We start from the raw sequence: 14,627 nt of genomic DNA on the forward strand, positions 1-14,627 counted from the left end.
TGAGTCCACTCGAATGAGGAACAAGAAGTCCGTCACAGAAGCACTGCTGCCGTCCTTCATGTCATGGTTCTCAACGATACACATCACACTGCCAGCAACGGTCTTTAAACATTAGCGTGGCATTTAAAAGTATGATATTCAGATGAAATGAAAGACAGAACTAGAAGATGATTCAGTTTGATAAAATAATTTCAAGAGTCAACAGAAACGAAAGATTGAAGAATAATCAACAGAATAGATTATTGCTCCAGAGTAAAGTGTGTTGTGTTTGTTATATCATCAATCCTTGTGGCCTCTTTTGTTTGACGGATTCAGTATGATTGTATGATTGTCTGTTTGAGTCCTTTACATAGGATTGGCTGTAAACCTACAGCCACAACACTGAAAACACATTCATAGACACCAAAAATATACATTATGATACTGTCAAAAGGTACAATAATTACACAGAAAAGGAAATTACAGAGTTAAAACAACACCATTATGTTTTCATTTATCTTTTAGTCTGTCCACTTTTCTTCTCTTGTCCTCCACAAATGTGTTGGCCGCGTTGGGTTCTGTGAACCCATCAAGTGCTCCTTGCAGAGAGTCAAGAGTCCCACCTGTCCTCTTGCTGCTGGATGGGGCGACCATGTCTCGCCTCTCTAAAAGAACCACCGAAAAGCTTCGCCGTTGTTGACCGGCGTCCTCTGTGGGAGACAAAATATGAAGGACACATTTTAATTTGCAGGTTTCGAGGTCATACTGTTGTCACATCAAGTATTCTCTTCAGCAAATTACAGAAAACCATATATACTTTCATAAATTACAGACACATTTGGAAGCCAGTAATCAATAATATTAGGACTAGTACTGCATAACAGAAGTTTGAAATAGCATGGACATTAAGTTAAGTAGAAACCCAGAAGGGCACTTAAAGTGGCTATAAAGCACAACCACCAAACCAAGTATTTCATCAAAGAGCCAGCCAAGGTGATTACATCCACGTCCCACCCACACCCAAATAATCATTACGCTGGATGAAATATTCAATACAAATTCCCAAGAAGCAACAATGAGGCATTTAATTACTGTGAGCTCTAGCCGCAGTGAGGGGGAACAGTGCATCATTTCAATTTGAGCCCGCGCCAGCAGCCGCCCCTCCTCCTTCTCCCCAAAACCTCTATGCCAGAGTGACAGCCTCTCCTTTCCGAAACTCATTTGGAAGTCAAAGACATAAAATACTGAAGTCTCCCACCAATCCCCATGACCAATTAGCACATTTTTTGATTATTTTTTTCAGCTGTTGACAGGGGGGAAATAGTGCATAATCACAACTAAAATCACTTTAGTCTGAGTGGAGGCCAATTTGACATTTTAATACCAAGTGTCATCTGCGGCTCCTTAAAGGCCTGATGAGTGCTTTAGCACCAGACAGGCTCCTGCACTCAGGCTTGTACAGTTTATGGACCACATGTAAACATTATTTACAGTGTACAGTAAGGCTGACAATAATTTAATACTAACTTATATCGACTTTTGGTTGATTTGTGGATCATATCATGTTACTGTTTTACAAAATTCTGTTGATTCCAAGCATTTGTACTTCAAAAATAAGCAGAATGAGTCATTACGTTTTTTTTTGTTTTGCGTATGTGAAGAGTTCTGTCTCATGCATAACATTAAAGTAACTAGTTGATGAATCCATTAGTTGATTGACAAAGAAATCATCAGCCAAATTCTTGATGATTGTTTAATTGCTCATTTTTCAAGCAAATAAAAAAAAAAAAAGGCACAAATGTGTTGGTCACAGTCTCTGAAATGTAAATATTTCCATTTTTTGTGGCCTTATACAGTAAAGTGAATATTTTTGGGCAGAAAAACCTTCTAAAGCCAAAGAAGCATTTCTGTGGACATCACCTTGGGCTCTGCAAACTTTTGATGGGCATTTTTCACTATTTTCTGGCACTTCCAACAAGCACCTAGAGCAAACAAGTCCATAGTCCATAATAGAAATAACTGTTAAGTTGCAGCCCTAGATAACAGCTGAACATCATAGATTTAAATGAGCATCAGTTTCATTATTTTACATATATTTTTACACATATTTGTCATATTGTAATGGTGATATATTGATATCATTCAAAAATATTCTTATTAATTCAAGCAATATCACTCTGCACCAGTTACAGCTCAGATTTCCTTTGTTAACAGACCATTGTGGATCTCAAAGAGAGGAGATATGTGAAGAGTCTGTGGAGAATGAACTAACAAGTTTGACTTTGGCCAATGATGCCATCAGAAGCAGCAGCCAATGATGGAAGGCCCTTACTTAGGCATTATTGGTGACATCAGGCTTCACAGAACAGACTTTGTTTATTTTATGAAGAACACTTCAACAACTACTTTACTCAACTTAGTATGTGTCGACTTAACAAACAACCCCAATGCTATCCATTCGAAGAAATATTAAATTAATTTAAAAAAAAGAAAACAGAAAAAAAGGTCAGCAAACTCTTCATCTGATAAGGCTATCAGCACCTTTGTTTATTAAACTACTACAAATCATCCTTCAGCACCCAGTCACAGTAAGGTTAATAAGTGTACAGTCATAAAACAATAGATTATTCCTTCCTGATAAAATGTTTGGGACATTCTTCCTAATCTCTGAAGGGAGGGAACCTAAGCTAAGTCCGTCAGCTGCATGCAGACAGGTGCTGGCCCATCATCACACTAGTTTTGGACACATACATTCCTTCCTATATGTGTAGCAACCATTTACCATTTTTTCACACCGCATTAAGCAATTACTATTATCCATCCAAGTGAATAATGGAGGAACCCAGACCAGCAGGATACCATCATCACCAATTTAAAGTCATGGATGAAATGAAACACCATCATGTTTTGAAGGGCCAAGACGCTCTCGCAGATGTTTTCTTTTTTGCTTAATTGCAATGAGCTGACGCCTGCCCCCTTGTTATGTCACCATAGCTCCATTAATTGTGTTTTATCATTTTTGGAAGCAATCATTAGGCTTTAATAAATATATAATGAAAGCCATTATTAAAGTCATTTCTGTTTTTTAAGATACTTGATTGTAGAGGAAAAACAGAAAGGATGTGTGAGTGGCATGAAACAAAGGCGCAAAGCCAGATTTCACCTGAACCACCAGAGAACATAAAGGAAAATTTGTTTTCCTGATACATTTAAATATGTTTGTTGTGATCCTATGTAAAGTTACCACAGGTTTCATATACACTATATATCATCACAACAACATCTATATAGTATAGAAAAAATGATTAAGTTTCTTCAACTACTGTTAACTGCCAAGTCTCCAGAATAAAAACATTTCCCTGAGCTACATGGATGATGTAGGTATGTCTTTCTTTGGCAAACTCACCGCTTTACAGTTCATGGTTGTTTTCTTTCGTATTTTTCTTTTGGAGAGAAAAAAATCAAAAATCAAATGAAGCCTGTAATGTTAACGAAATCACACTCACACAGTTGCCAGTACACTAATGTACACTAACACAACAGTTCTTTATACCCTCATTGCTATGGATGGACAAAATAATAGAAACACCTGTCAGTATAACACAATACAATTCAACAGCACAACAAACTGCAGCCAGTTGAATCAACACCTTTTAACAGTTTTAACAAAAACTGAACAATATAAACCTTGTTGCAGGACTATTCTATTAGACTGTGTTAGTTTCCACTAGGTATACTTAATACACTGGCATCTGGGTGTACTCTGATGCTGTAAAATAGTAAGGGGTTAGATGCTGATGCTATCAGACATTTGTGGCAACAGAAATTTAGCTAAAGACACAAAGCCTGTAAGACAACGTGCAATTTAGCACATTTCCAAGTTTACATATAAAGCCAAGTTAGGGAATCTCAACAAACACATTTCTTAAAAAAGAAAACAGTGATCTTCAAGAACTTCCTATGAAACATAGTAACATGTCTTTCAAAGCACTATGACAGGTCTTCCTACTATGACATGGGTAAAGAGTGTAACAAGCATTTAACTTGCATCCACATTGGATATGGCGCATCAACAGGGGCACTTTCAGGCTTAAGCTCTGCTCTCTCGGTCTAGAACGTGATGCTCTAAGAGCTGAGGCAAAGAGGATAGAAAGGGGAGGTGAGAATGTTTATCTTGATCCATATTCTCACATTGATCAGTCCCTGGTGGAAGTGCGGCTCGCCAGAGACAATAATGACCCTGATCTGGGCACTCGGCATGTCTCTGTTTTGTTAAGTTCCCGCGTTATCGATCCAGTGGGGCTCTTGAGTGCTGCTTGGATTCACTCCCGGGCCTCCTTGCCTCGGCACACTGCAGTGACCAGGCACAAAGAAGGCTCAATTAGCACAGCCTTGCGTTGTCTGCTCCCCCACCTGCATGCGCCTTCAAAATCACTCCATCAACCGCCAGGGAGAATGAGGGAGAAAAGACACAAGAATACAGGAGAGCAAGGGATAAAGGGAGAAGGTGAAACAGATGAGAGAAGGTGGGGAGAAGGTAAGGGTTGATAGTGTTACACCAGGGACACAGGAGCAACACTGAGGTTTCACCTCAAATCAAGACGCCGTGGCAGCAGCTCAGCCTCACGTCAACACCGCTGCCTCTGCAGCAGAGCATACATAACAACCTGGCTACAACGACACACAGAGGAAAAGACAATTTCCCGCTCTGGCAATGAATGCACACGGCCGAGTATTGAACTGACTGAAGGAGGAGGAAGAGATTTCTCCAGACCTCAAATTAACCCCACCACGCCACCACAGTAGGCAGTGTATTCTAAGTGTCTGCCGGTGGCTTTCGGTGATAACGACACAGTAAAACTGACATGTGGTGGAATAATTCTCTGCGGATTCTGGCGAGGCAGTGTGAGGTCTCTGGGCAGCCATGACACCCTGTGATCCTAACTGAACCTGGCAGGTGCAGTTAATGCTGAAGCCACGTCGTTGGCTGATTGAGACGAGGTGGTAGAAAGACAGCCCTGGCTAGATAGGGACGTTGAATCATAATCAAACACACCGGACTGAAGCAGCTTCTGTAAAGGCTGCTCCAACCTCTGCCGGGGCATATGCATGCAACATAAACCTCCACAATCTTAAACATCTAGGTTAAGGCCAATGCTCCCTATCTTTTCCACACAAATAATAAAAACACATGAACAGTCCTCAACCCCCGGCCCACCCCTGCCCTGCCCCTCCTCTCCCCTGCAGCCTTGGCGTCACACTGAGCTGGGGCCAGAGATAAACCACTCAAGACGATGAGGATGATAATGGCAGACGCCGCAGCGCCTCAAAATTCAATCAGCACCGGGACGTCAATGCGGATGAGTGTAAAAGTGAAATATGCTCGCCGGCGTGTGTTAAAAGACGCCTCACAGGGCTCGCAGAAACAACAACAGGCGATGAAGAGGACGATGAGGGAAAAAGCAAGAGAGGAGAGAGAGAGAGGGAGAGAGAAAAAAATAGAAGGGGAGAGAAAAATGAAAATAATGTGTCTCTACTACTCTGCTTCCCAGCACAATCCCACTGGCATTCTGAGCAGCCCTACTTTAACCACAGACTGTGAATAAATTACCCTTTTGAACTCGGGGTGATTGCAAATGTGCCCCGGTTTCTCTTGAGACATGTCTGGCACTAACCCTCAGCTCTATGCTCCCAGCCAGCCTTGTCACAGAGCCCCATCCCCTCCCTCCCACCAACACACACACTCAAGGCACACACACAGCCATGCACAACATCATAAAACTTTTAATTCACCATAATTACGGGTGGAATTTTTTTTCAGCCAACACAAACTCGGCATCACCCCCACCCCTCCCCACCCCCCCCCTTCCTCTCCCCACCCCTCCCCACCCCCCCCTTCCTCTTTCGCTGTCTAGGAATTCTCAAGAATCTACTCATACTCTGAGATAAAAAAAATGTGTTAGAGATGAGAAAGTATCCTGGAAGAAATGTAGTAGTGGCAGAAGAATCAGAGTAGAGATAGAACAGATAGAAGCAGGGCAGAGACAGATATAGGGGGAGGCAGAAAGGGAGAAGGAAGGGAGGAATCTCGAGGAGAGACAGTGGCACTGGGCAGGTTGAACAGCAGCCTGTGGGAGTGAGCTGATGTGTTTCAGAATGCTCATTATAACACATGGCCCATACATTACCCTGACAATACCCATAATTTATTAACTTACAGACCAGGCCACTTTTCATAAATGTAATCCTTTGGATGGAGCTCTGACAGGCTGCAAACAAAATATATATAAATAAATAACACTGCCCCCCCACTCCTCCTGACAAAAAAACACACAAACAACGGCTGAAACTGCTTTAGCTCTCTGGTCGTGACTTAAAAAAGAAAGGAAAAAAAAAACATACAACTTCAGCATCATGGCTCAAGTGAAATTTGTGTGCACACCCAGGTCAATTTGTTTTCTTTTTGCCATGAACTCCTTGCACCTTGCAAGGCCCAAATCAACTAGACACCTCAGAACGACAGTCAGAAAAGTTAAGTCTGTGATAATTTCAATATAAAATGACAACATGCAGGGAAATTACTTGGATTATTTTCTTCTAGGCAAACTGGTGGAGAGGCAGACAAAACTAGGAAGAGACAGGATAGAGGAGTAAGAAAATAGCATGTTTCATCAGAGTGAAGGAAGGAGGACTTTGGGAGCCAGCCAAACATTCAGGGCTGATCTCCAGGTCTAAGAAAAAGGGGGGGGAAAAGTTTCAGCGGTGCAGTCAGCCTTAACTGATGTGTTATATATTGCCTGTCACTTTATTCTGCAGGAATATTGGGGCGTTGCCAAGCTCAAACCTGGAAGGTATAGCAATCCATCACCTGCACTGTTACCGGCGTTGGTGGGTAGGGGTTGAAATCTCATCTTGAAGCTTGTAGCCAATATTCTAGCCACCCAATGCCGTTTATAAAAGGTACCTCTGCAAGGCCGCTATCACGGACAGACCACTCATCTAGTCATCCACACGCCACTGCCTGCCGATCGGCATCACAACACCATAACGCAAATAGACTCTGCGCTCTGCACAAAAGCTTAAACCTTGAATATTACCTGCATATACAAATAAAAAACATCAATAACCTTAATTGTGGCGATAATAAGTAAATAAATAAGATAAAAGTATTTGCTGCAATTAAAATTTCTGTGTTGCGGTTTAGTTGTTTATGGCCAAAAAAGATTTCTGGACGCACCAATTAATACAAGCCATGTAATAAGGTAATTTGTAGGTAATTTAATTTAAAAGGTACAGTATAGTGCTATTATGAAGCACAGTTACACATACTGTACATCGCAAAAGAAAAAAATATATCTAAAACCTAAATGTAGAAAATGGGAAATTAACGTTTCCATAGATTGATTCTAACTTTTTTTTTTAATACATTTTGACAGTTTGTGCTTGTGTTGGGACTATGGTTGCAAATAAGCTGTTGAGGTAACTTTGTTATTTCTGTTTTATGCTACTGTATACCCAACTACAATTCGCTTTTCACTCCACTAAATTTGACAGCTTTTGGAACTAAAATATACCTTTTGGGGAATGTTTGTTGGCCCAACACAGGATTATGTCCATGGAACAAAAACAAATATTCACCGTCACAACCAAAAGTTATTTTAATTAAACACCATCACCTAATTCATTAAAGGTTTAATTTTTCAGTTCCCTCAAATTATAATCAGAGTAAAACTTTCAGAATATACTAATAATGATGAACCATAGAAATATAAACACAACACATTGCTCTTGGACTGTCGCAGTTATTCTCATTATCACTACAGAAATATGAGGTCACTGGGCTGCAGTTAGCAGGATGAAAGGAGTTAACAAGTGAGAATATCATCCAATTTATGATGATTTTAAAGTCCCCTCCACTCACTTCTTGGTCCTGCAGTTGGATGTTTGAGCCTCACTGTGAAGAATGATGTATGTGCAAAGTTTGCAGGATGCCCTCACATTCATCTGCTGGAAGTGGAAAGTTTCTCTGTGCTCATTAAAAATCAGATTTTAAGGGGCGGGGCCTACAAGCATTATTTGTGACAATGATTTGTGGCCAGATATTTGGAAGCCAATCCTGGTCCAGTATGCAACTTAATGTGATATGGAAACTTGAAGCCGCTGAGAATGGACTTTACAGTGAAGTCCGAGACATCTTGTGTTCAGCAGGAAAACTTTAGAAATGAACTGAATTTTTTATAAGGTAGAATATAGTAGATGCCTTCGTACAGATATTAATTTGGAAGGACACACATTATTGTTCCAAGCAGACTATTTGTATATGTCTTAATACATTGTTTAAGCTCATATTCTTTTCCATGGAGGACTTTTTTAAAGTGTAATACATAAGCTTTTTTTTCACCTATTTTTCCTCTAAATAGCTTACTTGAATATGCTCGCGACACTAATGCACACAGACAAAGAACCCAAGTATACGAGTGTTCTGATAGCATTCCAGTGCTGAAATACAGCTACAATCTTTTAATTCAAGGTCCAGCCTTGCAGCAGGCATCCATTCGAGCAAATCAAGCTAAGTGTATTGCGGATGTTTGTGAGTAATGAGGAATTTGGGAGTTTTTTGCTGACTAGGCATGTATGAACTGGGTGCAGAGGGGGGATGTATGATGGTGTGCTTAAGAGCTGTGCCTGGGAGAGGAGGGTGGTCACAGGGGGGAGATTAGGCTGAGGGGCAGCGAAGGAAAACCAAATCCATCTCCATCTCAGAAACATCCTAAAGCAGATTACTTACTTCAGTGGGAGAGGAAGAGAGGGAGTAAAGAGAGAGAGAGCGAGGAGCATGAGATGGATGAGAGAGCAGAGGAAGAGAGAGAGAGCAATTAGCATAGATGCAATTCTGGCACAGTCCTCTGACTTGATATTTGACCTTCTGCAAGAGTCTTGCCAAATATCGCCTGAGAAGCACAGACGGACCATATGGCAAAGTGCTGCTGGAGGCTGAGTGCAGTGTGACTCCAAGCCTCCGTATGCTAATGGGGGAATGTAATTACAGTGCAGTATTCCTGTAGGACGTATATTTTACTAGCCCTCCATAGGAGTGGGTTTGCAGTGAGACAGGCCAAGCTTCAGTGGCTTCAGAAAATACACTTTTTATCAAACAGTCAGGGAGCTATTGAGTGGACAGTGAAATGGAACAAGCCCAGTATAACTGGGGCAGCACTGCAATATGCCACTTTATGAGGAAGTCAGTGTATCTTGATGGAAACGGAAACACCTCCAGTCAAATGTTTGAAACGGGTAAATCCACACTGAATCACATATGGCAGAAAGCTGCTGAACAGCAATCTGCTGCTCTCCTCTGAACACACCCCAATCAGTGATGTCACAGCAGATGTTTTCCATCAACTGCCAGTGGCAAAACACCTGCTGAGCCAGTGACATCACAGATTTGGGCGTGGCCTGGAAATTTTGGATGGTTTACAGTGGGCCAATGCCAGATTTCTGCCTTATGTGAAATACACCAGGCAACAAAGTCCACGGTTGAAACTGGCCATTGCCGTTTTAAAATATCCATCTTAACCACTGTGCCAGAGGATGCCTGTAATGTAAGTGTAAGTGTGCCATGCAGGTGTTCAGTACTGAGTTTAGTATAGGATCATTTGGGTATCACTTTCCTGGGAGTTATAGTGGTTGACAAAAAAATATCGTTAGTACGCAAATAATTAGCATGCTGAGGCTAAATTGTTAAAAAATACATATTCTATGCACATCATTCAATGGTGATCTATAATTATCATAGAAAAGGTATTTGCAGAATGTTCACTGTCAACATATTTAATGTGTTGTCCCTTCAAAATCTGCTCTTCCCTAGTCCTCACCAAGTAACCTAAATATAAAAACACAGGAGATGCAGTACACAAACCCCAGTCTTTAATGTCTAATCATGTGATTTTACACCCAGCCATTCATCATGACCTCCTCCCTACAACTTCTGTGCAGACAAAGGATGCCACACTTCCTGGATTGGAAGAAAACATGGCAATTGAACATAATCCAGGCAGCAAATATGTTTCCTACAAAATGTATTTGTAGAGATTTAGTAGTATTTAAAGGGGCTGAAGCGTCTTCATTAAAAATGTCTTATATGAATAACTGATGCTTATAATCAAGAGTTTCTGTCCAGTAATTAATCAGCATTTGTCATCAAAATAAGGAGCAATGGCAGAAACAAGACCTTAAAGACGCATATTTCCTTTTAGTGTTTTCACATTGTCCCATATGCTTTGATATTAAGACTAACTCAGTAACTAGTTAGAACTACCTCACCCTATAACACAGAATAAACTTTTAGACGATGCATATACAGTGTGAGAGATATCTAGACTAGAAAAGGGAGCAACGTTCTGCTGCTGAAACAGCACTCAGACACCATGCCTCTTCCATTTATCATGCATGGAAAATCCCTGCCCACACAGACGGAGGCTGAGCCGACCCTTGTAGGAAGAAACCGAGGCAGCACCCTTGGGTCAGAGGCTGCATTCTGCAGCCGGGATCACCTACCTGCTACTAAGTACAACAGTGCCGGCCTCCATTTCAATTAGCTTCACCTAAGTATCCTTGTCCAAGCAAAGCAATTTTACACAGGGCTGCTACAAAGCTAACTCTCCTCTGGGAGCAAGCCCTATATGGGAGACAGCGGAAAAGCTTTCAGGTGCTGCTGAGATTTCAGTAAAACAAAACAAAGAGATGCAGTGGCGAGGTCAATTGAGCTCCGAGACGGGAAATCAGAGCAGTGTGAGCAGGGAGAAGGGCAGGCGTTGTGGGATGGGAGCGGGGGAGGAGGGGGAAGATGAGCAGGACACGCGTTTGAGTGTGTAGATACCTGAGGGATCTGGTATGGAAATCCCCAATTTCTCAGCCAAGTTGCAGCCCTTTGAACAGTGGAAGACGTCAGCAAGCCCAGCGAGAAGCCATGTGGGTGTAACGAAGCGAGGGCTAAGCGAGGCAACATGCTGCCAGTTCTCTGAAATGTTAAATTGAAATGCAAAGTAGGAGCAGGCCTTCTTGTTTTGAGCAGATTTTTCAGCATCTGTGTGGGAGCCCTTAAACTCAGAAGGTCTATATGCAGAGCTCTGCATATTTACTGTAAATCAACATAATATTTAGGTTAGGCTTAGAAAATACACACAGCTGAAGTTGAATCTTTAATTGCACTCATGTAATGGAGACTTCAAATCAATCTGTGCATTAAATTCAATGAGTAATAAAGATTTCAGTTCAGTAAGTTAGATTTTGAATAATGTACAGCTGAGTTGCACCTGTCAAGTGGAGTGCCTTTATATTGCTGCTTATACCTTTATGCTACATATAATACAGATTCTATAAGCTAAAGGTGAAGTCATTGAAAGTTTAAGAAGAAGATACTAATGCAGGGTCAATAACACCACAAGTAAAATTCTCATTCCTTTTTCTCATAGACAGTGTTACGTGCCTCATAGCTGCAGCATTTCTACAGCCTAGGTGGACATTAAACTTTCTCAGTTAATTTCTCCCTCATTACCATCACTGATGTGCCCTTAAGCATGGCCTTTTAAACCCAACTGCTCCAGTGGAGATGCTCAGCAGGTCAGACTATGGTGTGTTGTTAGGCAGTTTCCAGGTGTGAATTTGTGTAATTGCGTGGGTGTCTTCCTGTAAAAGAGAGCTGAGCTCCGAGTGAAACTTCCCTGAATAAAGACAGAAAATATCTCGCTATATGGATAAAAAGAGGTTCATTTTGGTAAGAAACATCCAATCACAGGGCTTAAAGTTCTATTACGTGCATTGCTAACGGCACGGTGAAGCTAAAGATTACACTGCTGAGAAACTGCATTTTACAATCTGCAGTTTAAATGAATTTAGTTTCAGATTCTGTGTAAATTTTGGATGAGTTTTGCAACTAGTCATCTATAATGCTAACAAATGCAAGCAAAGCATTTTGATTGTTCTATCTCTCTGATTCGCACCTTGGACTGGCTTCCTCTCCAGAGCAATGGCAGCCTAGGCTCATGGATATTAGTATAGGGCAAGTATTTCAAGCCATCCGCCACGCCAAACTGATGGACATGATTTCTCAGAAACAAAGCTGAAATAATTACCATACAACTGCTTATTTTCTTCTATTTTTTCAACTTTCCTCTAATCTTTTTTCTTGTGAATTAACCTATGAAACATTATCCCGGCGACAAGATGAATAACAGGAGTGGAAAGCAGTAAATACATAGTTCACAAGTTTTCTTCTCTTTTTTTTCAGACTTTCCTCTAAACATTGTTTTTTTCTCTTGTAAATAACTGGATAATTTCACTGCTTCAGGACCTTATTCAGATAACACAAATACATCACTCTTTGGTAACCGGACATATGCAACTGGTGAAAAGGGACCCAAGCAGGAATTATGCTTCTCAAGGCAGGAAAACGTTCACGCTAGGATAAATAGGCATGGCTGTTTTATTTATACTTGTATGTAGACCGTTTACATCTGTTTTCATTTCCTGACAGGAATTGAATCAACCAAGTAGCTTGCTTGACGCTCAAGGCTGCACAATGCGTGGTTGACATTTGGGATGTGTGCGTGTCGGTTCCGATGTGAGCCTCTGCCTATGACCTGCGCTTACCCTATAACCCACAAATAAGCATAATTCCAGTTTAAGGGGTCACATGCCAAAAAGATTGGAAAACACTGTACTAATGCATTTATATATACTGTATAGGAAAATCCTAGGCTGTGCAGGAAGTCTTAATTTGGTTTTATTTAATTTGTGTGAGATACACATACAATTACTCTGTCAAAAACCCAAAAAAACTCCCTCCCTGAGAAGAAAGAAAAACAAGGATTAAAGTCATCTAGTTAAAGTCATAAGACTAATACTCCACCTGAAGCAACCTAAAACGAGGAATTACATAAGTAGGCTTTAGTTAAACTGGAAGGTGAAACTTGACAAAGATGAAAACAAGAGAGATATCATCAGAAGAAAGCCAGTGGGCAATGTAATATGCTAAAGGCAGCATTTAAGACAGAGCTAATCCAAGCAGACTCCCCCCTGCTTAGTCATTCCAGCTCCACACTGATCAGACGGGGAAACCGGTCACAGTTTGTCAAAACACAGCTTGCACTCAGAGCAGATTGAAATCATTTCTCTACTCAACAGAACGCAACAGACAAAACAGATCTTTTTAGGAGTGACAACAAACTGTGAGCAGCTCAATGGTTTATCAGCTGTGGAGGACAAAGGGGCTCTTCGCTCAGGAATGAAAATATCCACCTGATGTCATCAACCGGTGAATCATAAATCCTATCCTTTGCCTGGGGGCCACAGACTGACTTCACGCCTCTGTGACACTCTCTAACCCCAGGGTTTCTATCAGAAAAAAACCTTGAAATATCTTTCTGGGCATGGTGTCAGATGCTTGCCATGAAATATTCATAATCTCAGAGCAGAGCCACAATAGAGGAGGTGGCAGCATGCGAGGATTTGACTTGCAGAAACTGAGACGCTTAAACCACGTTGACCGATTTCTCCCATCAGTTGTCACTCACAAATTGACTTTCACATTAGTTTTCTTGGATGAATGGCACACAGCCATCTGTCATTTACTGCCGTTTAACCTGTAGATATAAACTCATTAGTGCATCTGCAGAACTGCAATTCTATGGCCCTGTATATTACATTTAATCTATTTTGCCAACTACAATGAGGTTAACAAAGATTGGAGTTTTCTTTTTCTCGTGCAGCTCAATATTGTAACCTGTTTCAAGGATCTTTGCAATTTAAACAGTTAAAGAACCATTGTGTATGTGTTTCTATGCTTTAACCCACTGACAATGCACAAATATATGGTATATGTGGAGTCTTCTGCCAGAGTAAAACCCTTTTAAAAGGCACAAACTGTGAGCCACATGTAAACAAAGAGAGGAGAGTGCCACATCACCAAAGTTCAAGTACTAATACAAAACAAGTAAATCAAGATCATTAATTTATCAATCAAGATCATGCAATTTACATCCATAATGTTTGTAAATGCAGTCCTATATTTTTAAATATATGTAAAACACAAAAAGACTATTCAGTCCATAGGTTTAAGTACACACGACTGAATGGACCTGCGATGCAAGAAACGACCAGATTCTTTTCATGACATCCATGTTTACTTATTGTTTGTTTCCTGGCTTTTCTTCCAACCTGTCTCGAAAATGTGAACTGTTTTTGACAGCCAGTCTTCAAACTTTGGATAGCAGATATATTTATAATATTTGCACCTACAAGGAATGCTGTTAATTGGAGTTCCTGTTTATAGTTTATTAGCATGCACTGATAAGGTCACATTAGCAAAACTAAACATATTACCTATTTCAAACCAGTTTGAAGTTTCCGCAAAGACTGAAAAAGTAGAATCTTGGAAGGTGTGCTTTTGGACAGTGATGGGAAATACATAAGAATTCTAAATAATGAACTGAAGAGTTCAAAAAGACTGTTTTAGCACTTTGATTTCTGTATGTAGTGAGGTTTGCCCTCAAGAAATTACAGTTTCATGCAAAATTAGCTCTGTCCTGGCCCCTAAAGGCCTCCGCACACCAACCCGATTATCGGCCATCGGACGTCGTCGGACAGTC

At 40.8% G+C, this 14,627-nt stretch overlaps 1 protein-coding gene across 1 annotated transcript in view; it reads right to left on the minus strand.

Annotated features, from left to right (window-relative positions):
• Positions 1-489: 489 nt before the first annotated feature.
• The window catches only part of cxxc4 (CXXC finger 4), a 23,080-nt gene continuing 8,942 nt past the window's right edge, over positions 490-14,627 (minus strand). The window contains exons 2-3 of the mRNA XM_035659754.1: positions 4,925-5,072; positions 490-689 (exon numbers count right to left, since the gene is read on the minus strand). Coding sequence (XP_035515647.1) covers positions 490-689; positions 4,925-5,072 — 348 coding nt within the window. The remainder of the gene's footprint in view (positions 690-4,924; positions 5,073-14,627) is intronic.

This window comes from Morone saxatilis, unplaced genomic scaffold (assembly GCF_004916995.1).
Source record: "Morone saxatilis isolate NCDOM2014 unplaced genomic scaffold, NCSU_SB_2.0 Contig17, whole genome shotgun sequence".
Classification (NCBI taxonomy): Eukaryota; Metazoa; Chordata; class Actinopteri; family Moronidae; genus Morone; species Morone saxatilis.